The following is a 26,705-nucleotide window of genomic DNA, read 5'->3' on the forward strand; positions in this document are numbered from 1 at the left end:
GATGGAGCAGGGATGAATCCAGGGCCATTGAACCAGCTGCTGCAGGACCTGAGGTGATTCCCCACCTGGTTTTGGCTTTTCTTTTGTGCCTCAGTTTCCCCAGTAATGGAGCTCAGAGCTGAGCTCAGCCTGTCCGACCTGGCCCATTGCCAACATAACTCCTCCCTTTCAACCTTTCAACTCTGTTTATCTCAGACTCTGGGATGAACAACCCAGGGCTCTCCCAGCTGGAAGTGATGGAGTTGCCGTGCTGCTGCCCAGCTCCCACAGCAATTCCCCCTGGAGCCCTGAGAGCAGCCCTGATCCTCCAGGAACACGACTGGCTGCTGAGCCCCAATAATGAGAGGAACAGCCTGAAAATAGCCTGGGCTGGAACAAGCTGGAGACTCAAGGGAACTTTCTCCTCCTGATGTGACACCTGCTCCTCTGGGTTGAGTTCTGGGATGGAGACATGAGGAAAGACCAGGGATGGGTGATGAAGGGAAGCAACTTTCGTGGCTTCTTCCCAAAGCATGGGACCTCCAAGACAGAGTCATCCCCTTCGGTGTGGGATCTGTGGACTGGAGTGGGTGCAGGGCCACCCAGGAGCGCAGACTCTGCCCGCCGGCAGCTGCTGCCTCCTGCGTGGCCGGGACAGGGGTTTGGGGTTTTATTTATTTGTATCTGGATTGCCATGGTGTTTGTTTGCCTAACATTTTCCCTTACTTGTAGCCAGGCAAAACGCCAGGGCAACATTACCACACACCCTCCTGCTCTGGCTGTGGGTTGGATAAAGGTACCCTGGGCTTGGGACACCCATCCAGAGGGGCTAAAAGGCGGGGGAAGCTTTAAGGAAAAGCCTTTTCAGGTTCCTGGGATGGCCCCAGACAGTGCTGAGCATCGAGGTCGGTGTTTGGTGTTCACGTGCTTGTACCCTGGGGAAATGAGCTGAAGACACTTTTCCCCTGGGCATTTTGGATGGGGTTCCAATGTCCCCTCTGCTGGGGTGTCCCTTCACTAGGGATGGCAACACTCCTGCCCAGGAAAGCCCCATGGTTTTGGTGAATAGGCAATGTGGGACCATATCCCTGGTGCCTCTGACTGCCCCTGCAGTGTGCCCAGGACAGGGATGCTCCAGAAGCCCCTTGGGAACCACCAGCCCCATGTCCCCTCCCCTTGAGAGTCCCAAGGCTGATGATGGTGTTTCTGCCAGGACACACTGGTGCAGTCCAGCACAACCCCGTAGTGTTGTTAGAGCTGGTAGCTGTGGGACAGACTGGGACCCACAGGAGCCTGACAGAGCTTGGAGCTGCTCCCCAGGTGATGCTCAATAGGGCAAAGAGTGGGAGCAGGTGATGATGTCTTGGCCACTGAGCAGGGGACTGACACCCCAAAGTACATTGAGCGAAGGGATGAAGCCATTTCTTGGTTAGTTGTCCACAGATGTGACGTTTTTGGGGCTGTGGTTTGTACCCAGCCGTGGCCTCTCATACCAGTGCATTGTCTGAAAGTGCTGGGACCGCCTCAGGCCCCAACTCCCTGCAACAGGGTTGTTTTTGGCATGACCCTGCTGAGGTTGAGGAGGGCAAGAGCCTGGGAGATAATGGGACAAGGCTCTGCCACGGAGCTCTGAATGAGTCACGCTGCTGTGACGCTTACGGGAAAGCAGCTCCAGTGGTGGCAGTTTCCCAACTCTCCAGGGTCAGTTTCTGAGGCTCCTTGGTAATTTTGGCTTTACAGGACACTGAGGTTTAGTACTCAGAAGCAAACTGTCCAGGGTGAGGGTGGAAGAGGTGAAGGCTGGCTGGAGCAGTGGGAATTCAGAGCTTTTAGAATGACATGCCATGTACCTCCCTTCTCTTTCTGCCTATTAGAGAAAGTGAGGCACAGGGAGGTGCCAGAGCCAGCCCCCTGGGCTGCCTCTGCCCACAGGGAAGCTCTTCCCAATGTCCAGTCTCCAGCTGCCCTAACTGGGCCATTTGGCTCTTGTTCTCTCAGGCCTGCAGCCAAGATGCCCTGTCAGCTTTTTGTGCCTTATTTCTGCCCCTCCTAAAGCTGCTGCAGCCAGAAAAAAAATGAGATAGGACCAAAACATCGATGGATTTGACATTTCCCCCCACTCAAGTCACGCTCAGGGTTGGGCAGCAGCTGCTGAGCACAGACCTCACCTGGGCTCACTACAAATTCCACAGCTCAAAGGAAGGTTTAATATCAAGTGATGCTTCTTTGGGGCAAACTTGAACTCTGGGAATTGTTTCTGGCCCTTTTGGGGACTTTGATCCCACATGCGACCACACTGGCAACTGTTTAAAGGGTCTGAAGGCACCAAGAGCCCAGTGAAATGCTGGCCCAGGGCTGGGAGAGCTTTGGCACCATTGCAGCTACACTTGAGGGCTTTGGTTTAGGCTGGTAAAATCAAGTCACCACAACGCCAGGCTAAGGAGAGAAACCTGGAAGAAGGTGAGAAGAAGGAAGAGAATGCAGCACCAGGGAGACAGTTTTGTTTGAAAATTTATTGAAAAATGCAATACAAGAAGCAATACTGAACACTTAGGTCTGCCTAAACGCTAGGGCAACTTTCCCTTTGATTCACTTCGAAAATCCAAAATAACAGCTCCTATCACTTGTTGATCTAGAAAGTTTTGCCAACTTTAAAAGTTCCTATTTTTATAAAGAGTGTAAATGCCTAACCTAGACAATTCACAATTGCCTTAAAAAATTTTATAAAGCTCCTTCATCTTCTCAACTAAATTATTTTTTTAGTTTTTTACAAGTTTCATCTCTAAGGCAGGGACACTACCACCTCTTAAGGTAATTGTACAATTAGGAAAATCAGCAAACCACAGTTTATTGAAACCAGAAATCAGTCAGTCCTTTGCTAATACATCTTTCTTGGTCAGGGATTGCTATTGGGCAACCTGAGCTGCCGTTCCAGTTTAATGGAGGAGAACAGGAGCTCCTTGCCTTTCTTTCTATAAAAACATTCATTCATATATAAATAGCTTCCATATAATGTATATTATACAATCAAGACAGTCTCTGGGTGAATTTGTGGAGTGGGAAGAGCTGGGAACATTCATATAAATAGACCTTACTTAGCTGGTGTGTCCCTAGAGCTGACACAGCATGCTCAGAGCCAAGGATTTTAAATCCCACCAGAGGTGGAGTGGGACTGGGCAGCCCCACCACAGCCTTGGCTGAGGGTGAGAGAAGCTGCTTCTGCTTTTAACTTGTATCTTCTTCCCAGGCTCCTGTCCCGCTCCTGGGCTCCGGCACCGTGTTGGCAGGAGCGGGGCTGGAAACCCCTGAGGTCAGACAGCGGGTGATGGCAAAGGGCACATGAGGCCATGACTTGTTTAAATTACTCCAGGAGATGCAAGAACTCAGCAGGGGGAAGTGTGAAAATGGACAACCTGGAAACAGCCACCCAAAATCCAGGGGAAAAAATAAAAACAGGGTTATTCTAATCTATGGGCCCTTTAACAAGGGACATCTGCAGCCACAGTGAGCACAACCTTTTGGAAAGGAACCACCTCTCCTGCCAGCAGGTTTCTCACCCCAAAAATCTCCTGCTTGGGGTGTTTTGTCCTACTCATCATACTCAGGGCATGGGACACCCCAAGGGAACACCCAGGGACCACATTCCCCTAAATTCTCCTGACAGCCAGGTGCCTTTAAGTGCTATGGACAAACTTAATTTATCACGCTGGCTCTGCCTGGTACAGCCCAGAAATCCTCTCAGCCACTGCTCCACGTGCCGCTTCACTCCTCAGGTGGCTGTTACAAGTGAAAACGAAAGACTGAATGGCAAGGAACTCAATTCCCAGAAAAAAGGACAGCGCCAGAGGGTGCTCAGCACGATGGGTGTTTAAGGCAAACATTACCCGACTAAGTTGAGGACAGCAGAGACACACACACCCCTTTCAGGGCCTGCGTGGCAGAATAAGGAAGGGAAGGGCTTTTCAGATATGGATAGGAAGACTTCATCTCTGCACTACAGCCCAGGACTCCCGAAATACCCAGTGCAAAATGCCCTGAGGGAGGCAGGGCACCCCAGGAGGGGACCCTGCACCAGAGCAGCCCAGAGGCAGCTGTTGGCATGAGAAGCCTGGAGGCTGAGCAGGACGCAGGGTCAGCACGGCTCAAAGACAGCCAAAATCCAGCAGCTCCAGCAGAGTCTCCAATCAATACTGACAGCTTAATTAAAATTGCACCTGAAGCTGAGAAGCTGCACCAGCCCTCAGTTGCAGTTGTTTGCAGAACTGTTGCAGCTAAACAGTGGAGCTACTGCAGCCTGAGCTAAATCCAGTGAGTTCTGAAATACATTATTCAACTTTAAAACTGGAGAGCTTTTTTTATTGCCATTTTCTTCCCATCCTCACCTGAGGAGCAGAGCACTTCTGCCCTCAGCTACCACTGTGCCACACCATATGTATATATATATATATATATACACATAAAAAAAACCCCAAATCATAACCTCAAGTGGACTAAAATATTCACAAGTGTCTGAGCAGACTCTTTATAGAGCTTGGTTAGTTTTTTGCTTCTTGAATCTTGAATTTAAATAGTGGAAGGACAAACCAGCAAGAATATTTCCACGAAGCTGAGAGAGCAGCAGTGGGAGCACATCCAGCCCCTGAAACCATGTTTTTCCATCACCCCCTCCATGCTGGAGGATGACCCTGTAAGCTCAGCCTCAAGATTCAGACAATCATCCCGATACTTTATTCCAGCAAGGGGGTCATGAAGCTAAATCCAGACACTCAGGCCAGCATGGAAGAGGGAATGTCAACACTTCCCATGTGGTTTAGCTCTATCACAACCAGCAACACCTGACACCTCCTAAAATTCCTTGTTCAGCCTCTCCAAATACGACTTGCAGGCTTAGGAAGGATTGTCTAAAGGAGTTTAAATTAAATGATAGTAGGATACACGCTCTGGGAAATGGGTAACTTGTTCAGCTTTAAATAGCACTGTGAGGGGAGGACAAAACCCCAACCCATGACGTAAAAAAACCCAAAACCCTCCCTTATTTAAAAATCATGAACACAAACAACTGAAAAACTATGACACCGAAAAGCTCAGTTCCTGTGAATGCTGCACAAGCCTACCTTAATAGCATCCCAAGTCCAAACACCTTAAACACACACTTCTAAGGGCTTTTTAATTTAATGGTATCTAGAAAACACAAACACGTGGGGAGCATTCGGCAGAGACACACAGGAAGAAGGTGAGATGCTATCACAGTCCTCTTAAAGCTCTAAAATTCACAGTATAAGATACCTGAAGCAACTTCCAGTATTCCATAAATCTAGTCAACTATTCAGATGTGTGCATAGGCTACACCACAAAACCCTACTGTGATCACACATCAGGGCTGAAACCCAGTGGGGAGGGAGCTCGGAGCAGCCCAGGGGTCGCAGCAGAGCTGGAGCTCCCCAGAGCTACAAAAATAATCCAGAGGCAATCAGAAATGCTGCACAAAGTCTGACTCTTTAAACTCACTCTCCTGGAAGAAGGACCCATGGCTTTGTGAAGGCGCGTACAGGAATATGCACAGTTACAACTCCATTATCCCTGACGAGGCAGAGGGAATACAAGTTAAAACAGAGAGCCCCAGAGCCCTGCGAGGTGGGATTCTGTGTCTGAAGAGGCTTTGTGTGAGCGGGAATGCAAAATTTAAAACCTGTAAAAAATATTCAGTACAGTTAGAAATATGGCATATTTCTGTCACAATAGATATAAAAAAACCCAACAACAAAACAAAAGCCTAAATCCAATAGGATCCAGTGGAGTCTGGAAAAATCCCAAGTAAAATGTCAAAGCACAACTCCTAATAAATGATATGAATGTTTCTGAGTGTCAAGTCTGAAATCCGAGGTCTTTGTGCTCCAGGTAGTTTCTTGATAGTTTTGCTGGGTTTCTTTTTCCTGATGTTGTCCCAGGCAGGAACATTTCCTGGCAAGAAAGGAACAGAGTTAAGTTACAACTATCAACAGCAATGTGGTGGAAGACACAGGAATCTGCCTGCCTGAAGTGGATGGGAACTGAATTCAGGTGAGAAGTACCTAAAGGGGCTCCAGGAGACCTGGAGAGGGACTTTGCACACAGGCCAGGATTAACAGGACAAGGATGCAAGAGGGCACAGTTAGATGGGATTTTGTGAAGAAATTGTTCCCTCTGAGGGCGGTGAGGCCTTGGAACAGGGTGCTCAGAGAAGCTATATGGCTGTCCCTGGATCCTTGGAAGTGTCCAGGGCCAGGCTGGATGGGCTTGGAGCGTCCTGGGACAGTGGAAGGTGTCCCTGCCATAGCAGGGGTGGCACCGGATGGGCTTTATGGTCCCATCCAACCCAAACCATTCCAGGATTCTGTGATCAGTGGCATAGGGCGGGATGGGCTTTAAAGCACTGAGGCACAGCCAGAGCTCCTGGATTCCTCTAGCAGCTCCTTCCCAAACTTATAAAAAATGTAGAAAATGGGTTTTCCAGGCAAGCTTGGGGTCCAGCTCAAGGCTTACTGGGCACTGATGTGGGCAGGGGTCTGTGTGGCACCTACAGCTTCTCCGTGTGCTTCCAGCACATCACAGATGTTTGGGAAGGCAAAGTAGCCTCATGGCAGGAGCTGTGTAGCTTTTAACCCATTTGGGCTCATTTCCACAGGATTAGTCTGTCCGTGACTGCCTCATCAGCCTCCATGGATCTAACAGGAACAGCCTGAGCAGGACGTGGCAGAGAACAATGATCATTTTACTTTCAACTCTGACCCTATCTACCCAAATCTCCTGTGCACAGAGATCAATCACCCCCTGCCCCCATCTGAGGTGGTCACTCACACAGCCTACTCCTCTGCGATCTCTGTCTCCTGGTGCACAACTACTTTGGTCACCGACATGTCTGGGTGCTGCTCCTTGGCAGCCTTGATCGCCTGTGCCAGGACCTGCAGGAGAACATGGGAGAGCACAGGTTAGAGCGTGTCAGAGCATGGTACCCACCATCCCCAAAGGCACAAGAACCTTCTTCTAATTCCAGGGCGTAAAAAAGAAGAGTGGACGCACTTGATAGAATTACAGAAGACCCCAAGTTGGGAGGGATCCAACAGGATCATGCAGTCCAGTCCAGGCCCTGCCCAGACCTCCAAACAATCCCACCCTGGGCATCCCTGGCAGTGGCTTCCAAATGCTCATGGGAGCTCTGGCAGCCTCGGGGCCGTGCCCATTCCCTGGGGAGCCTGGGCAGTGCCCAGCACCCTCGGAGGGAAGAACCTTTCCCTGCTCTCCAGTCTAAACCTCCTGTATCACAGGGAACAGAGACTGGAGCTGCCCCTCGGGAGGAGCTGCAGCCCCTGCTGAGCTCTGCTGCCAGTGTCCTCTGCTCCAGCTGAACACACCAAGTACCCTCAGCCACCCCCTGAAGGGCGCCTCCTGATCCTTCACCATCTCCACAGCCTCCTTTGGAATCTTTCTGTTGTCTCTATTCTAATTGTTTTAGGTCTTAAATTGTGGTGCCCAACACTGCCCCCAGGACTTCAGACACACACTTTGGTGACTTCTGGTGTTATTACATTATCTCTGAAAGGAAAAGCACTATTTGAAGAATACCATCTCTCTACTACCCCATGACAGAAGACAGATGAGAGCAATTAAGCATAACCTGCTTATTTTTCCAGCAAGTGTGATAGGCACATTTCAGACATCTCAGACATTTTCTGCTGGAGTTAATAAACTAGATCTTGTCATAAGAATATTTTCCACCCCCACGATACTTGCAACTAAATTTAAATTCAACGTATAATTCTCTGATGACAAAATCATCACTTCCAACATATGCAAGAGGCCAATGAGGCTGAGTCATCAGAAAGGTTTCATACAAAGCCAAAGAGATGTAATACAGGTGCTGAGTGCTCTGAAATTACTTCTGGCAATGTAGAGTAGCAATAGTGCTTCAAAGTTATGTGAAAATGAATGCAGATCAGCCAGATGTCAAGGAAAACTTTTATTTAACTTTTTAATGGAATTTTTAAAAGCCTACAACTGTCCAATTCTGGAATCAAAACTTTGCTGCCAACATCAGTTTCAGAATACAATTCAGCTTTCCTGGCTCAGCTGCATAATGTCAAAAAGGAATTTATTACTGATAGAGAATCATGGAATAGCTTGGTTGGAAATGGACCTAAAACTTCATCACATTCCACCCCCTGCCATCAGCAGGGACACCCTCTAGACCATGTTTCTTTAAGCCCTGTCCAACCTGGCCCTGAACATTTACAAGGATGGAGCAGCCACAATTCATAAGAATATGAAGTTCTATCTCTACCCCAGTAAAATTTCCCTGGGCCATTTTTTGGTGACACTGTCTTTGAACAGGCAGCCTGACTGATTTTTGCCAGCTCTGGGAAACTCTTCTGGATCATATCCACACTCCTACCTGGTCATGGTCTACATCTGCATCTCCTGTGATGACAATCCTCTTCTCAATCCGTGTCTCTGAAATGCCACCTTTCACAGTCTAGAACAGAAGGAAAAGCTGCTGTTAGTGTAGAAGTGCAGAGGAGTTTGAGCTTGCTGGGGCTGTCTGTCTAAAGACAGTATCCAAAAATAGTGTCACCAAAGAGTGCCATTGTACCCGGTGTTAGTCATGGGGGAAGCTGCTGCTGCACAAGGAAAAACTGTCAAAGTGTTATTTTTATAGCTGAGCCAGGGAAGAGCTTTTCCTCACAGTACAGCTCTTCTTGCTGTCCCACAGGACAGTCAGAGTCCATGTCCAGACTGTGCTGCAATTAATGCACAATCCACAGATTTAACACAGGCAAAACTGAACCCCTTGTGCTTTGCTCCAGGTACTAATCATGTATTTGAAAGGACCTTCCACAAACTCTTTTTTCCTCCCATTCATCCCTGCCCATCTCTCCATCAGGCTGTTGTTTAAACTGGTATTTTGTGGTCCTCCCTGGTGTTACCTTGGTGATCTGGGTGGTGGTGGTGCTGCTGGTGGTTTCTGAAGTGATGGTCTGGGCAGTCAGCAGGATGCCAGCGTCTGAATCCCCATTGCCACCATCTGTCTGTGGGACACAAGAACAGGCCATCAGGCCCTGAGCAGTGGGGACAGAAGCAGGGGCTCCACATCAGCAGAGACAGACAGAGGACAACCTGAGGACAGCAGCTCCATCGTGGACCACAAGACAAAACAAATCAACCTGTGCCTAGGTGCACAAGAGCTGGGCAGGTCTCTCTGAAAGCTCAAAGTCCCTGTACTTTAGGGCTGGAAAAGCACAGATCCTTCAGGGAGGATCTGTGCCACCCCTCAGACCGGCGGAGCTGGGATGTGCCCAAATCTGAGAACGCTGCTGGCCCTGCAGCGCTGGTCATACCATCCATGCCTGAACCATGACAGGAGACCAAGGCAGACGCAAATCCCAAATTCCACCTGCCTGCATCCATGGAGATGAACAAAGCCAAGAGCACAATCTGATTCAGAAAGTACTTGTCACCCTTCCTCTCTCCTGACAACACCTTGCACATCCCTCACTTTATACTCTGCAGAAGCAAAGAACATCCAGACATCTGCTGAAATAAGAATAACTTTTAGAGCTGGTTCTTGGATCTCATCATGCCTGACTCGACCACTCAAGGTCTGCCAAAAATACCAAATTAAGTCCTGGCCAGCTCATCCTGGCCGCGCTGTCCATGTCCCCACTGGGCAGCGTCCTTGCTCAGCACTGGGACAGTATCAGGAATTACCACAAGGTGGGACCATATTCCACAGTCTGGAAGAGATCTCATGGCACGTCGCACCCTATGCACACATGGCCAACTGATCCCAGCCTTGGAGATCACTTTTCCTTTCCACTTCCCAGTTAGAGCAAACCTCCTCTATTCACCTACACACTTGCTGAAAACCAGAGCAATGCTCACCACCACTGTCTGAATGATCTCTCTGATGCTGCAGTTGGGAGGACACTGAGCAGCCACAGCATTCCTTAGGAATGCCAAATTATACAATCGTGAGATTGCTGCATCCACAACAACATCCCACAGTCACTTCACTGCAGTAGCAGAGCACGGGCTGGTGCTGCTAACCACAGTGATGGCAAAGCCAAGCTGACAGAGGCTCCAAAATCTCTAATACATTAAGAAAGTCTGGGAGGGATGGAGGTGTTCAGCCCAGAGAAGAGAAGGCTCTGGGAGAGCTTAGAGCCCTTCCAGGGCCTAACGGAGCAGCAAGAGAGCTGGAGAGGGACTTGGGACAAGGCATGGAGGGACAGCACACAGGGAATGGCTTCCCACTGCCAGAGGGCAGGGCTGGATGGGAGACTGGGAAGGAATTGTTCCCTGGGAAGGTGGGCAGGGGCTGGGCTGGAATTCTGAGAGCAGCTGTGGCTGCCCCTGGATCCCTGGAAGTGTCCAAGGCTGGATGGGGCTTGGAGTACCCTGGGACAGTGGAACACAACCCTGCCCACAGCAGGGGGCTAAAACTGGGTGAACTCTTAGGTTCCTTCCATCCCAAACCATCCTGTGATTCTGTGATTAAAATCTGCTTTAGACTGAGGATTAATTTTAACCTCAGGAATGAATCCATACCTGCATATCCTCTGCTTTGTAACATTGCTCCACTAAGATTTTTGCTTTCCAGTCACCACATAGTCACTGAGGTTGTATTTTATACAAAACATTTGGTGTTTAACAACCATTTTAGTCTTGAAACCTAAGGATAACCAAATAATTTATAAATCAAGTTCTGAAGAGACATAAACAGCCTCTTTGGGGGAGCTGGAAAAATAAAACAAGGCATCTTGCAGAAAAAAGGCCAACTCAGGTTAACTTTGTACAGAGAGATCCACATCCTGAAGCCACTAGCAGCTGAAGATAATTCTGTCTGCAAGCACATCTTGAAAAAATCATTACTCTTCAGGGATAGCAAAACCACTGCTCCTCTAAAAATAACAGATGCACCTGGAAATAGTGTCCACAGCATCAGTTAATGCCGTGCTTCACTCAGACGTGCAGAGACAGGCAGGTGCTCCTGTCTCATCCTGAGGATTTGGAAACAAAATGTTTTACTTGGGTTAATTAAGCCCCTAGGAAATTTATCAGAACACACCTTACCTGTGCAGCTTCGTAAGTGATGGTCTTTGTCTCCGTGTGGACAATAGGGACTTCTTTTGTGGGAATTTCACTTTTGACGGTGCTGGACATGTCAGAGATGGTGACAGTCTGTGTCTTCACTAGCGGGGGCTGTGAGATAGGGTTAAAAACATCTTGTAAACACCCAGTTCCCACCTTCACATCCTGACTGGGCTGCTGGCAAGTGTTCTGACACTGATCTGATAAAAGCACTGTGGGAACCAAGGTCAGCCTGGAAATCTTTGGGTTTAAGTCTCTGGAACAACACACTGCTCCGAGGCCAGAGATCAGGCATGAGGATTACACAGGCAGCAAAATCCTCCAGCCCTTCCCCACACCATGGACTCTGGTCAGCCCAAACCAGGTATTAAGGGTTTAATGGGTGTGTCACAACATCATAAACGCTGTCTCCACTGTTTCTTAACTTTCTAATCACCAGAAGCTCATTGCCAGCTGCCAGGAGATGACCCTCACCTGCTGATGCCAGTGTCAGGATTAACACCAATCCTGGGCACACAAAGACTTGATCACAGTTGAGCAGCTTTATCCTGACCTCAAGAGCAACACTGTGTTGTTAAAAATCCTCATCAGATCTTACACTTTTATTAAATCAATGTCAGATAAAACAGAAAGAAAAATAAGGGTGGAGAGAAATCAGTTGTTCCACCACCCGACCATTATCCAGAAGAAGACAGAGTGAGTTCAGAGCCAGTGCTTTTCCAGAGGGCTCGATTTCTGCCACCATCCCCAACCCTGCCAGATGCCACCGTGATCACCAGCAGGGAACAGGCATCTACTGAACCAAAAGCAACAGCACTGGAGCAGGCAAAAACCCCTCCCACAGTGGAAAGCACAAAGGGACACACTGGACAGCACCTCAAATTTGCTTTGCTGTGCTGAGGGTCAGCCGCCAGTCCAGCCAGAGCCTGTAAAATCCTTAAGGAGCTAAAATTACATGGTTTTTGAGCCTAAATATTGCCTTTTTGTGGGAATGCCACAGGAGGCTTCAAGAAGAGAAAAGGGCATTGCACTGCGGAGACTGTATTTAATGCAAAGATAAATTGAGAGGGACTTGTATTTAATGCAAAGACAAATTAACAGTGGTTCATATTTAATTCAAAGATAAACTGAGAGGGGCTTATTGCACTGACTGCAAGAGATTCACCAGCTCATTAGCTCCAAGCATGAATACAAGCCAAGCAAACCCAACTCCTCTGCGGGTCTGTGGCATCTGCTTGCTGCAGTGCTCCCACTCCAAAGGTAGCTGGGGTGTCGGGTGCAGAAGCTGGGCTCACTACCTGGAAGCAGCAAATGAGCTCTGGCAGCCCATTAGGAGCATCTGGATTGGGACACTCGCCATGTGGCTTTCTAAAGGCAAAGCTGTCTTCACCATCCTCTGCCACCTCCTCCTCCTCTCCTCCCCAGGACTGCCGGGGAAGTGTGGCAGGGCTGGAGGGGAGCTCCAGCTCAGAGAGCTCTGAGTCCTTCTCCACATCCACACAAACCCCCTTTCCACACGTCAGGTCCTCCTCGCTGGTGGAGCGGCTGGGTACCACCTCCTCCTGCTCCTCCTCCTCTTTCTCCTCCTCCTCGCTGCTTAGGGAGCAAGCACCAAAGTGCCAGCTGGGAGAAGGCTGTGAGGTGGGTGGCACTGGAGTCTCACTAAAAACTACCGACTGCTTTGAGCCCTCCCACGAAAAGCCAGTGTTAAAACTGCTCCACTCTGCCACTGCAGTCACATCCTCTTGGGAGAGAAAGTCACTCATTTTCTAAAAAGAAACGGATACACAAAAAAGGCCAGGGAGAGAGAGAGAGAAAGAGAGCAGGGAGTTAAGGAGAGCAGAAGGTCAAAAGGAAACAAGGCAATACATCAGGTTCTTATCATATATCACATCTCCAGTAACACATGCAACAGCGCGGTTGGACACTGGAAAACCTCTGTGCTGTACCCAGTGCATTTACTGACGCAGTCTTCCTGGTACATTAACAATCCACTCTCCCAAATTTTAAGGAATTAATATGAAAACGACTCTCTGCACCTAGAGGAAAAGCTGCTACTAAGCGCTTTTTGCTCAGTTTGGAATAATTTCTGGGGACTTGTGCACATCCAAAACTTCCATGGGCAATAAAACCCACCCACTCTACAAAACCATCCCGATTCAGCTTTAACTCCTTGAAACTTTTGTCACACTTTCTAACTAGATTCCTTTGGCAACCAAAAAACTGTAATTTGTGCTTAAAATGTGAGGCCTGAAGCCTGTGGGTTATATGGTATGATTCTTTTTTATACCCCAGAGGCTTTCACTTTGACTGACCTCCTCTCATGGCATGGCTCAATGGTAGGGAAAGAGAGCAGGAGCCACTTCATGTAAGAACAAATAGATGCTTTTCTTAGTAAAATTTCAAGAAATTACTCTTCCCCCATTTCTCATGGGTATTTTTCAGTTCTCTGCTTCTTTATGTTGCAGACAGGTTAGCTGTTAGATTCCTATTTATTAAAATTTCCAGCCTCTTGTGCTTGTCTTAAGTTGTTGGGATATCGTTTAGCAAAATGCATTTTAGGAGTGGAGGGAATAGGTTATTTCCCCTCACAGGGAAAGGTTATTTCTGATCCAAACCCACTTCCACATGTTTCTCCAATGGAATATTTAAGGGGAGACCTCAAGGCAGTTTGCAGCTTCCTCCTGAGGGGCAGCTCCAATCTCTTCTCCCTGGGACAGGGACAGGAGTCAGGGAACAGCTGGAGCTGGGCCAGGGGGGTTTAGGTTGGAGATCAGGGAAAGGTTCTGCCCCCAGAGGGTGCTGGGCACTGCCCAGGCTCCCCAGGGAATGGGCACGGCCCCGAGGCTGCCAGAGCTCCAGGAACCTTTGGACAGTGCTCCAAGGATGCCCAGGCTGGGATTGTTGCGGGGTCTGGGCAGGGACAGGGGCTGGACTGGATGATCCCTGTGGGCCTGTTCCCACTCAGGATATTCTATGATATCATATCCAGATCCTACATTCATTTCCTAACACAAGATACTACATTGCAATATTCCACAAAACAGATCATGAATGGGGTTATCAGCTATGTACAGCCATGTCTTATTGGTTTAAAACTTGAATTTATATACTGCCAATATCCTGAGCTTCCCTTAATTACAGATGCTAAACCTCGCAAATTATTTATGGGACCTTGAGAAGACACAGCTCATCAGCTGGGGTTTAATGGAACATGTCTTAGGAGTGAGATTTCCTTATGTAAGAGCTGGGGCACTACTCAGCCAAGAGAAGAATCACAGATAAAATGAAGAAGATTAAGCAGCTACACAAACACCGATGTATTTAAGAGGCAAAAATCTGTATACAGTCAAAACAACCTCCCAGTTCCCCTTCCAGACAGGTAAAATAATTTGCATTTTGGAAGCATCTTGTATGACAGATGCAAAAGGAACAGAGAGCTGGAATGGAGCCCGTGCTGTGTGTATTGTGGTCACCAGCAGAGCCAAATGCAGCAGCAAACATGCAAGCCGGAAAGACAGAATGAAATCCTGATAAGATCAACTGATCAGAAGCACTTTTTGCCTTGCCTTCCTATCCCACTCATAAGAAGATAAACTAATGGGAAGGTATTTGTTTCTAGATAAGGTTATCTATGTCAAACTCCGGTAGGAATTTCAGCATCTGTTACAAATTCTGATCTTATCAAGATTTGTTTTAAATTGTAAATGCCAAAGCATCCCCATGGTTAGGGCTCAGATTTGCAGAGTTCCAAGATCACCTTGAGACCCAGGAAACCTGACAGGTGCCTGGACTGCAAACTACTCATTTCCAGGGACGCAGCCCCAAAGCAGTGAGGCCTAAATCAAGCACAAAGCAGTCAAACACAGAGTAGATTAAATACAGGACAGGATGCAATGACCCAGAAGAAACAAACTAACCCAGATATGAAAGCAACTAGAGCACCACCCTTGAAATACAAGTTTCTGTGCTCCTGAAGATACAGCTGAAGCATTGCAATGAAGTGACACACAATAATTCAGACTGGGGATAAATTAATAACAGGCTTAATTTCATATTTGATACCAGTGGCCAAACGGATTTATTTTTCTCAAAAAGTAGTTTTGCATAAACTGGTTTGCCTGCATTTTTTCAAGACACTACAATTTTGGATCAGATGTATTTGTATGACCCAGCCTCCCTGTGCTGTCAGACTGGATTTTTTTTCATGCTGCTGCCTCTCTCTGTTGAATATTCCATTATTCCCACCCCAAATCAGACTACTATCCTGCAGAAAACTTAAGGAGTGCTAAAATTATGTCAACTGCCAGTTACTATTTAATAAAACCTGCTAAAACCATGAAGTTATAGTGCACAGTAACTCCCTACAATCACTACATGAAATGCTAGGAAACCCAGCTGGTTAATACTTCCCGGTCCTGTTCTTTTCCAGCGTGGCAATGGAATTGTTGACGCTGTTATTAGGTTATCCCCAAACAAGGATCCACAGAAGCTCACAGGCTCAGAGTGACTGTCTAGGGATGCACAAGGAGATGATGTTGCTTTGCAGCAAACCACACTCACCAGAGAGCGCTCCCAGATCAAATGATGCTCAATCTCACAGCTGGCAAAGCACTTGGGTAAAAAGTATTATAAAGCAGAAAACAAAAATCCTTATTTTACAGTACCCACCACTGCCGTACAGAACTGCTTTGCCTTAAGGTAAAAATTAAAAACATTTAGAAGCTGTTCAAAACACCCTGGCATTGAAAAGGATGGATGTTACCTACGGATTTGCCGTTTTCAATGGATTTTTCACTGCCATTGATCTGATCACAACATCCTGACCAGCCTATTCAGATGACAGATGGATAAATGAGATTTTGACCAAAATTAAAAGTAATGCTAGAAAACACACAGTGTGCCTGAAACTTCAAAAGACTAAATTCTGTCATGAACAAGAGTCCAATACATTACACAACACACAGCAACCACCTCCAATCATTGCATCGTTGACTTGGCAACATGAAAGAACCTCAAGATCAAGACTTAAATTATCAAAATAAGGTCGTTGGGCAATACAACTCCTCTGCCCACCCTCACTGGTCTCCTTCCCATCCCTTTTGTGGGACAGGTACTCTTGCATGAAGGGCATTTTATTCCAAATCCCCTCTGCAGAGAACAAAGTAATGGCACTGCAAGAGCTGCCTTAGTGCAGCAGCAGCAGGTGAAAAGAGGGGATAAAATCAGGGTTTATAAATGCCAACAGTTTTGTGCTGCTCATTCCACTTCCCTCATTCCATAAATGAAGTTGCAGTTCTGCCTCGGTACCAGGCTCATCTCGGGAACCAGGACTGCGAGCAGTCAGATCTGCTTTTCTGTAATCTCACATAACATGGGATTTAAAATTGACTCTTGACATAGCCTCAAAACACAACCTGAGCTTCAACTAGGAAAAAACCCCAGAAGCTCATGTTGTATCACTGAGCTGAGGAGCAGTGGTTCTTTAGGAATGTGGTTTCTTCACTTACAAACCCCAAAAGGAGCATTTTTGTCCCCAGATTAACCCACTAGGTGGGACAGAGGCTCTTGCAGCTGAACTGTGCAGGACCTGCCTCACTTCTGCTCTCAGAACAACTTTCTGCAACTGATTTTTCCCCCCTCTTCCAAAGCGAAGAAGAAGGTATTAAGAGTGACATCAAGCATTTGGTAGAGGACTCCTTCAAACAAAGCCTGTCTTAAACCAAGCTGGATTTAATCCTCAATTGAAATATTCTGGTCAGTTTGAAAGCTTAGAGCTGCAGCCTTGTCTTACCCCTCTCCCTAGGAGCACCCAACCCACACCCAAGAGTGTCCAGCAGGCCTTATACCCTGAATGCCATCAGCAGTGACTCAGGGTCTGATGGCTCCTGTTTTGAGAAAGGAATACTGAGGGTTAGTCCAAGGAAGTCATTAACACAGGTCATATATAGCTTTTTTGGTTAATAAGCAGTGGAAAGAAAGATCTGATTTGCAGTAACATTTATTAATGGATAAATGTACATATTTACAAAGAAAAATCTGAGAAAAAATACAAAACGGAAGAAGTGTTCCAAAAGAGCATTTTAGGTAAAAAACAAAGTGTTTCTAGTCCCCACAGACTGATCCAATAGGACTGTCTACCAATGCTAAAAGATCCCAAAGGGGCCCAAACCAAGGCCAGTCCTTCCTTCCAGCCCCACAAACCACAACAGATGCAAACAGAGACACAATAGGAACCACCTCTGTCACGTTCTCCAGTGTCACCCACTAATAATTACAGACCAAGGAGTTTCTGCATGAATCCATAACCCTTTTTTGGGCTGAATTTATCCAGAAAGCTTCCTCCCTCATCCTACAGGTCAGAACAGGCACCATCAACTCATGACAAGGAAAAAAGAAAACCCAAAAATCCAGTGGAACAATTCTCAGAGCGACAAATTACTGACACTGACGTGAAGTAAAAGACTTTGCCTATAATCATTAGGATCTGGACTTGATAATCCTTGTGGGTCCCTTCCAACTCGGGATATTTCATGATTCTATGTTAACGTCCCCAGGAGCCAGTGATACAGCCAAGATTCATTCCTCCAAACACAAACTACTTCCCTTGGTGCTGAGGAAATCCACCTCTCCTGATTTTTTCAGGATAGGAGGGAGATATGGAATACCTGCTCCTTAGGGTCATCACTAGTTACTGGACAAACCACAAGAGAGGGGAGCCAGTCTTGGCTGAACACTGCCCTGACTGAGCTGCCCATGGAGAGTCCTCACCTTCTATCACCTCCGAGTGAGGCAGAACATGGGAGGAGATGCAGCCAACACCCTCATTTATCTGCTCCCTTTTAGCAGTTGAAAAAGAAAAAAGGGATGTTGTTTTACAGCAATGAAGACCTCAAGTATCCTCACACACAGAGCCCCATGCCCAGCATAGCCTCAGAGATGAATCTGAGTTCCAAGTTATTGGCTCTGGCACATCTGCTGCTTCAAAATACTGGTGTCCACCTTTTTCTAAAGTAAGAAATCACAAGAAACTCCCGCGTGTTTTAGGTGGTGTTCAGAAGAGCTGGAATCCAGGTAAGGAGATTCAGGAAGCGAGTGTGGAGCCAACTGTCAATATTGCAATGGAAAGCACTGAACCCTCAACAGCTTCCAATGGGATCCTACACATGAGCATCAAGGAGTTGAGTGACCACACCACGAAACACTGGGCAAAACTGCTGGCAGTCTTACCCTGCCTATGTCACCAGCGCGCCGGTCAACAGAATGCCATTTTCTGCAGCAGGTCACATTGAAAAAATAGGATTTCTCATGCCAACCTGGATGAGGTAACATGCTGCAGATATCTGCAGCTTCCCTGCAGGAGGGATAACTCAGCTCTCCATCACTCATAGCCTGGCACCACACCAGCCAGACTGAACAGGGTGTGTGAATCCCTCTGTCAATGGGTGCTGGTGTCGAGGCAGGCAGCCAGGAGCTGCTGGTGCTCCCAGCAAGTTTGTTCCTGAGGAAAATTGGAGCGAAGTACATGTATTGGTTCCTTTATAGATCCCCTGAGATCTCAGCCCTTAAACAGCACGAGAGACAATCAGCTCTCCCTGTGCACAGGGATGACGGGATGACAGCACATCATCCTCCTCTTGGTGCTCATCCCGTGCAGACACTGCAGGAAAAGGGGGAAATCACAGCACCAAGGTGTAAAAGATATGGAATGTGCACAAATGGGATACAGAATGTGCATTGCCATGAACTGTCGCTCTCTTTGCATCACAAGCAAACAGGAAAAAAAGCAGAGGAGCAACTGGGAAAGGGGCTGCAGCCCAGCGGGCACATCCCTGGGGAGTGGGACTGATGAGGTTTCTGTTCCTGGTAAGTTACAGGTTTCCTCTGTCAGGAGGGATCATCTCTACCTGGATGAATATGGATAACTGGCCTCTCAACTGCCAGAGAAATAGAAAGCATTTGTTCAATTTCTTGATACTCTGCAATGATAATTGGTATATAATCCCAAAAATGTTCCCTGAGCGTTCTCAGAGTGTAAAGTTTCCAAGGTCTTTTGCTGATGACAACCAGCCTTATCTCAAGATTAAAAAAGAGAGAAAGAGACTGTTTGAACTAAAGAGTTACAGAATTGAGTAAAAGTGGCATAGCCCATCTCTTATCCTGCTGGGATGAGACACCCTGAGCACTCTGGTCTAAGGTTGCTATGGGCAAAAAGTTTTAGACTTCAGGTTCTTTGGAAGTAGGTGACAGAGCTACATAAACCATGGCTTTGCCAAAGCCACCAGTGGGGCTTCCAAGTTCCTGTCACTGGATGAAAAGTGCAGTAAACTCAGCAGTGCTCACCACAGCATCCCAAGCAGCGATCCTGAGCAATGGCTTTGGGAAGGAAGCACCTGTGTGTTCAATCTCCAGGAAATACAAACAGAAAATGGACAGAGAGGTCCAAACAACTCCTGTTTCTTTCCTCTCCATGCCAGGGTGGGGAGAACAAACAATCCCTGTTCTTCTCACAACTGTTACCATATTGGGAAGGAGATGCAGGCAGGGAATGCCGGCCACAAGTACGCCGACTTCCTCCATCCTTCATTTTCTGCACAGCACATGGCACCCCAGCATCCTCCCGCACCTCTCCTCTCCAGAGCCCACCTCCGTCTTCCTAAACTCTACACCAAATATGCTGGCATCCAAGCGCATTCCAAGGGATGCTCCAAGGATTCAGGAACACAGCCTGCTGACACTCTCCTTTCACACCAGTCTACACCTGGACCACAACAACCCTCAGACTTCTACTCTTCCGAGTGCCAAAGGCGGAAGACTGTGTATTAAAGGCAGTGTATTAAAAAGGGAAGAATATTTTCCAATGAAAAATCAGCATCCTCACAAAACAAAATCCTAAAGGCACAAACTGGTGAACAAATCAGAGCAGGTTACAAGAGGAATCGGAAAGGTTCCTGTGGGATTAAAATGAAGGGTTTCACTAGCAACCTAAGTTTCTGAGACAGCATTTAGAACCTCAACCTGTACATTGAGAGCAAGAGGTGGCTCCAGTGGTCCATTACACCCCATGGACCCTCAAACCAGACAGCACATGCCATTTTTGCCTTATGCTTTCAAGCTTATCTGCTAGCTTCCTAAATAACACTATTTACACAGATACAGATCTAGAAAGGGTTATAAATACAGGTATTTATATATATCCACACATTTTAGGCCATGTAATAAAGGCCTGCTCCTTTCTTTTCCACGCTGCTGGAGCAGCTGCCACCACTGGTGACATTGGGGGGTGTTCTCAGAGTGACTGTGTCCAGCCCAGTCCTCCAGTGGACACAGGAGAATACAGATTAGTGCTGAAAGGAGCTCAGCTCCTTTGGGGGGGTTCAGCTCAGCTCCATTGTTACTATTTACAGAAAAGAAACCCCTTAGACACAAAGTCCCACCTTCTCTTCAGCTCACAAACCAGCTCTGCTCCGTCCAGCTCAGCTGGAACCTGCACAGTTCAGCCAGAATAACTTGGATAAATGGGAGCTTCATCCAGACACTTACACTGTAGGCAATAAACAACAACCAGCATGCAACGGTTTGGTTAAAGAAGTCAAAAACAATCAAGGGCTTTAACATTAGAAGTGTGTCCTGATGTGGCCAAGCCAACATGCCAACAGAGGGAATGCTCATACACCAGGTAACTCCATCCTTGTGACCCGAGTAAACATGCGTCAGTTAGTTCCACACAAATTAAATAAAACACGTCCCAAGTGCATCAAGACCATCAGATCCCGAAAAAATTATTCATCTATGTTCACAATAAATATCTCCTTGCAATGGGTTTTCTCCTATAACACAATGTATTTTCTTGGATATGAGAACAGGGGTGGAGAGAAGCTGGGATATTTTGTCAGAGGCTTCCCCTTCTAGGAAATGAAAAGGTGATCCTGTCCCTAAGTTATTACCAAGAGTAGCAGTGAGAACCAGCACTTTTGATTTAAATGCCAATCTGAGTTTCCTAGGAATTGAGTGGTTATGGACTAGATTCCAATGTTCTTCCTAGAGAGTCAACCTCTTGTTGTCCACAAAGGCTGTGGGCTCCCCATGCCTGGAATTGTTCAAGGCCACATTGGACAGGACTTCGAACAACCTGGTCCAGAGGAAGGTTCCCTGCCCATAGCAGGGGGTAGAATGAGATGATCTTTATGTACCCTTCCAACCCCAAACCATTCCAGCATTCTGTGATTCAACAGATTCATGTAAAGCCCCTTTCAGATCAGTGTCAAATATCTTACATTTAAAACAAGCTTAAAAGCAATTCTCCAGCAATTCCTATGGGAAGTCTTCAGAGGCTCCGGAAATCAGACTCTCCTCCCATGATTTCCTCCCCCCATCTGCTCTCCCACAGCAGTTGGGAACACAGTTAAAAGAATTTGCTTTTGCGCCACAGGAAACTTCAGAATGGACCTGGTAATCCATGACCACACCTTCCAGGTCCCATCACAGCCATACAAGGACATACCGCGGGATTAACATGACAGTCACAGGGTGTCCCTCCCTGGGACAGTGAACTACAGAGATCAAAGACCAGGACAAGGAAGATGCAGCAGAGACTACAGCCAAGAAATTCAGGAGCTTTGGTCTTGAGGTTTCAACATGACCCTGTTGCCACTCAGAGAAAGAGCAGCCACCAAACAGTCAGTGCTATGACCAGGAGAAAGGACATCATAAAGGGAATACGTGGAGAAGGAAAAATACTAGCGTACAGCTGACACTTTTTGAGTGATTTCTGGTCTTCAGGGATTGCAATAGAAACCTTTGGAAGAGTTGCTTCGCTTGCTGGCCGGGAAAAGGCTGTCTCAGTAGATATCTCCTGCTTTTTTAGTTTGTCTTCATCCTGTACTAACAGAGGCCGTTCCCGTGTCTGCTTTCGTGGTAGAAGATCAAGAAAGACAGAGAGAGATGAACAAAAATGACAGATGGAAAGTGCCCAAAATGACACTTGGAGATGTGCAAAGCATTAGGGCAGCTCTTCTCAAAATAAAATAAACTGCCCTGGGGAGCAGAGCCGCTGGTGGCCTGGGTCACACCAGCCCTGGAGCTACAGAACCATGTTCTCTCTGCAGAGCTCATCAACATCTGCATCAGGATCATGGATGTTTGGTGCCTGCCCTCCCAGAAAAGTGGATGCCCAAAACCTTCCAGAGTGTTCTGGAATTGGAATGATGACAAAAAAGTTTGAGGCATTTGAAATAGGAATGGTCCAGTACAAAATGTGGTCTCTGACAGCTTCCTAATCTACAGTGCCCTTAAAACTCAGCATTTGGAAAATCCCACAGAACAGCCAGACTGCAGAGCAGACACAAAATTCTTTTGCAAAGTTCTGACCAGAGTATCAAAATTTCAATTGGTTGGAAAATTCTACTGAACAAGTGAAAAACTGTAAATCTTAGAAATCCCATGCATGGAACAGGCAGGGTGGCAGTAGGAGCAGTGCAAACCCCTGGAATGTTGCTCTGTGTTTTAGCATTTTTGTTTCTGGAGTCTAAAGAAGGATAAAAATCCAGAATGACTAAATCAGCACACAGAACCATGCAAGGGCTTCAGCACTTCTGCTGAAGAAAGGAAAGATTGTGGGAATGTTGCTGTTCAGTAACTCTGCATCCCTTTAGTTTGCCAGCCCTGGTCAAACCCAAGTGTACTTAGGAGAGGAAAAACTTGGCTCTGAGCTCCCTCAGCTGAGCCAACCTCCGCTGGTCAGTGCGGTATTTTGGGACTGGTTCTTTGCACACCCCTAAGTGGTGAGAATTCGGGAGAAAGTAGCTGGGAGACTGGGCAGCAAAAGAAAATATAAAATGCAAGAGTAACATGGTCATTAAAACAACAAGAAAAAAAAAGGAAAGAAAGACAACATAAAAAGAACAGGGAACAGTTAAATTTTCAGAATTGCTTTCATCTCCAAATACACGGTTATATTGGTCATGCAGCTTTTTCAAACCAGCCATGCACCAAAATAAGCAAAAATTGAAAGCTGCAAAAGCTGCAGCAGTGCCAAAGTCCCCTGGGTGTGTGTTACGAAACTACTTCTTGTAGCCAAAAGAAAAATGTTATCCAGCAGCTGCCGTTGAGATTTTGCTCAGTGCCATTGCAATAGCAAGTCTAGTTCAGAAGCACAGATCAGAGCAGCAGCTTTACCTCAAGCCCACCAACCTGTCTCTCGGAAGATGGGACAGTGACTTTCTTGACCTGGACACACAAAGCGTGTTAAGGTTCAGTTGGCTCGTAATAAAACATACAGGAATAGCAGAAAAGCGGCCCCTGACAAAAAATCCTGTGGCCACTAAGGCAGGGTGAAGGTACCATCATGAACAGAGGCAATGGCTTTGCACCATGATTTACCATCTTTAATTACCATCTGATTTGTGATCCTTCAACACATGCAGATGAGGGAAAACTTTCTCCCCAGTCAGTGCCTGGGGAAGATGCATTTCTGGAAGTTCATAGCAGGACATGGCCACCTTAGAGTGCGATCACTTCAAAGAGGACCAGATTAAGAAGGAACTTCCAGAAATGCAAATCCAGGGCTGACACCAATTCTGCAGTGCTGCAGACCCACTGCAGCCTTAGGTGGAACAAGCCCACACCATCCAGCTATGGTGACCAGCAACCCTCCAAAGTCTCAGTGTGGTTACCTTGCAAGGAATTCTTCATAAAACCAAGAAAAACATTCTTGAACTGCAGTTGTGGAGCTTGAGAGCCTCTGTTCTGTCCCACCCACATTCTAAAACCCACTGGACACTGAGCAGAGCTCTGCTGCCCACATTCCTACACTGAGGCTTAGCCACAAAGGACAAAGCTGACCATGTGTTAAACAGTAATCCCAATGATAGGCTGCTCAGAGCAGCTGTGGCTGCCCCTGGATCCCTGCAGGTGTCCAAGGCCAGGCTGGATGGGACTCGGAGGAACCTGGGACAGTGGAAGGTGTCCCTGCCCATGGCAGGAGGGGCACTGGATGGGGTTTAAGTTCCCTTCCAATCCAAATCATTCTGAGATCCTGTAACAATCAACCCCGATTAAGTTCATTTTGGGGATCTCATTTCTCTAGCAGACAAAAAAAAAAAGCCCTTTAGCTGTCCTGGCTTTACCCCAAGATTTAAGCAGCCTGTAAAAAACTTGGTGTTAAACCCCTTGTGGATGTCCCAATAACCCTCCATCCACTGCAAGATTATTTCCTGATTAATGCATCTGCCTTGTTTGAACATGAAATACTAGTTCATATCTGCAGGGCTGTGGGAAGGAAGGGGAAGAACTGGGCTTTCAACCAGGAGAGTCTTCAATTGCCGCTACTAGCAGTCAGGATGCAATTTTTCTGTTGCAATAAAAAATTGCATTTACTTCTTAAAAAACTGATTACCACAGGCACTAACTACAGTTCTACTCACAGGCTCCAAATCTGAACCAGTTACCACCAGTATGACACAGAGGCGTCTGTTAGCCAAGAAGAAACCAGTTGGTGACTGGTTTTTCCTTGAAAATTTACCTTTTTAAGGAAATTAGCAGAGAAACTGAGTGTATGTGGTTACTAACACACAGTTCCTGGAAGGAGGGAGATTCCCATCATGTTTGAACAGCCCTGCTGTGGCCACCCGAGGAGTCTTCTCGAGGCCTCCAGAGCAGATCAGCACCTGGAGTTCCTAACGCAAATCTAAATCCAATGACATACCAGATTAACTGGAGAATAAAGTGATTTTGGAAAAAATCATCCCATCCCAGTGGTCCTCCACTGGGTTATCTGCAATGTTATCTCTGAAGTAATAATAATTTAGGCCTTCAGATTTTGGGTTTGTCAGGGGTTTTTTCCACATTTTGGGGAGATCCAGCAATGAGCCAGTCCCCAAACCAGCCATGGGAAGTGTTCTCCAGCATCACACTGACAGCAACACTAGGAAAAGCAGCATCAATACCAGTTAAGGAATTCTTACATCCTTCTCTACCAAAAAATCATATTTTTTATGAGATTATGGCTAAAGCTTTGATTCTCTCAGAGAACCTTCTACATTTTACAAGTCAATACTAACTATTAAAATTGAAAATAAGAAGAAGTTAAGGGGAGCTGAATCCCACACTGCAGTGCTGCCCTTTGGAACAGCCCATGCCAAGGTACTCACTCCATCCGCTCCCGTAGGAATCTGCCCGTTGATGCTGAGGCTTCGGAAAGGGGAGTGGGTGGACAAACGTTTGTCCCACTCACTCGGCCGAGGCTCTGGGATGGACTCCATGAAGTTCTTCTTCAACTCACTGATGTTGGCATGGTGCTTCTTTATTTCTTCCTGGGTCTTATCTAGGTCCTATCAGCAAAAGGACAGCATAAGTGAAGGGACATGGAGAGACCCAGGACTGCCTAAGCTGTGCTTAGCAAAGCTGCACTCAGCAGAGCTGCTGTCAACTTCCCAAACTGTGCTCACACTGCAAACACACAAAGGGAGTGTCCTCTCTCCTGTTTGATTAATTGGGATAAACTGAAACCCTGGAATGGGGTGTCCTCCAGCAGCAAGACATGCCATTGGTTCATCTCAAGCCACGCCAAACCAGGTGATAGCTGAGCTGGAATATCATGGATTTTCCCCACGGTGGATTTTTTGGAGTTGCCAGATTATGTTTCTCTGGGTTATTTAACGGAACATCTTTAAATCTTGTGGGTTTGGTTTCCTTTTCCTCTGCTAGCCTGAGTATTTCAAGGTATTAATACAATTGATGATAAAGAAAATGTTTTCCCAGTTTTATTTACTCTCTTCATATCTGTTTCTCTTTTATCCTAGCAGAAATTACCTTTGCTTCCAGAATATCCCTATTAACATTTTTTCCTCTCCCTCTCAATTCATCCCTCCAGGAGGTATCATAGGAGATTTTAGACTTCAGAAACAAAGATGAGATGATTTTTTTTTTAATCAAACTGAAAATTCATTTTATGCTGGATCAATCCAGAAACTCCTGCTAAAATTTTTCATCTGGAAAAAGTCAGATTTTAACTCTGTGATGCCAGTTTACAGCATAAACACACAGACTTCAAGGCAAGTCAGCTTGTTAAAAATAGTTCTTCCTTGCACGCAAAACAGAGGCTGTAGAAAAGAAAGCTTTTGCATAAGCCAAACAACAACTTTTCAGGACAGAGCCAAAAAGCAGCAAGAAAGGGGGAAATCAAGGTCAGTGAAAGCATCACCAGGAAATCTCACTATTTTTGTGCTTTCAGTTGTTACTCAGCCCATTGATTTTAGAAGATGGGACAGCAAACGCATCCCTAAAAGAGGGCCCTCCCAAAAACTGTCATTCCTGCAGCTCACCCAGGACACACCACCCTGCCTCTCCACAGGGCTAAACCCCAAATGCCTCTTTAACAATATTTACCCTTTTTGGCACAGTTCTGGGGGGAAAATAACAGATTTTGGATCCTAGATGAAAGTATAAGGCAAGTGCCTGTTAGGTAGGAAAAAACAGCAGAAGTGAATCTGCTGTGGACTCTGGAGTAAATCCCTGCCTGGTCCAAGAACCCTACAGCTGCTCCTGGCTCAGAAAAGAAAGAAGAACCACCTTGGCTTTCCAGCACTGCATGGGAGCAGGGC

General features: G+C 46.7%; 1 protein-coding gene across 14 annotated transcripts in view; it reads right to left on the minus strand.

Moving 5' to 3' along the window:
- Window positions 1-2,472: 2,472 nt before the first annotated feature.
- Window positions 2,473-26,705, minus strand: part of EPB41 (erythrocyte membrane protein band 4.1) — a 75,743-nt gene continuing 51,510 nt past the window's right edge. For 6 of the 14 annotated variants that reach the window (XM_066204425.1, XM_066204429.1, XM_066204430.1 and 3 more), the window contains 6 exons: window positions 25,254-25,433; window positions 11,086-11,214; window positions 8,940-9,041; window positions 8,408-8,488; window positions 6,817-6,920; window positions 2,473-5,940 (listed from right to left, as the gene is read on the minus strand). In XM_066204425.1, the coding sequence (XP_066060522.1) occupies window positions 6,822-6,920; window positions 8,408-8,488; window positions 8,940-9,041; window positions 11,086-11,214; window positions 25,254-25,433 (591 nt within the window). In that variant the 3' untranslated portion in view covers window positions 2,473-5,940; window positions 6,817-6,821. Of the gene's footprint in view, window positions 5,941-6,816; window positions 6,921-8,407; window positions 8,489-8,939; window positions 9,042-11,085; window positions 11,215-12,401; window positions 12,873-16,957; window positions 22,010-23,280; window positions 23,332-25,253; window positions 25,434-26,705 lie in introns of those variants that run through there. The other 8 variants (XM_066204424.1, XM_066204434.1, XM_066204433.1 and 5 more) reach the window with 7 other exon arrangements.

The sequence above is a fragment of the Chamaea fasciata genome, unplaced genomic scaffold (assembly GCF_029207755.1).
Source record: "Chamaea fasciata isolate MVZ Bird 193981 ecotype frontalis unplaced genomic scaffold, bChaFas1.0.hap1 SCAF_26, whole genome shotgun sequence".
Lineage (NCBI taxonomy): Eukaryota > Metazoa > Chordata > Aves > Passeriformes > Sylviidae > Chamaea > Chamaea fasciata.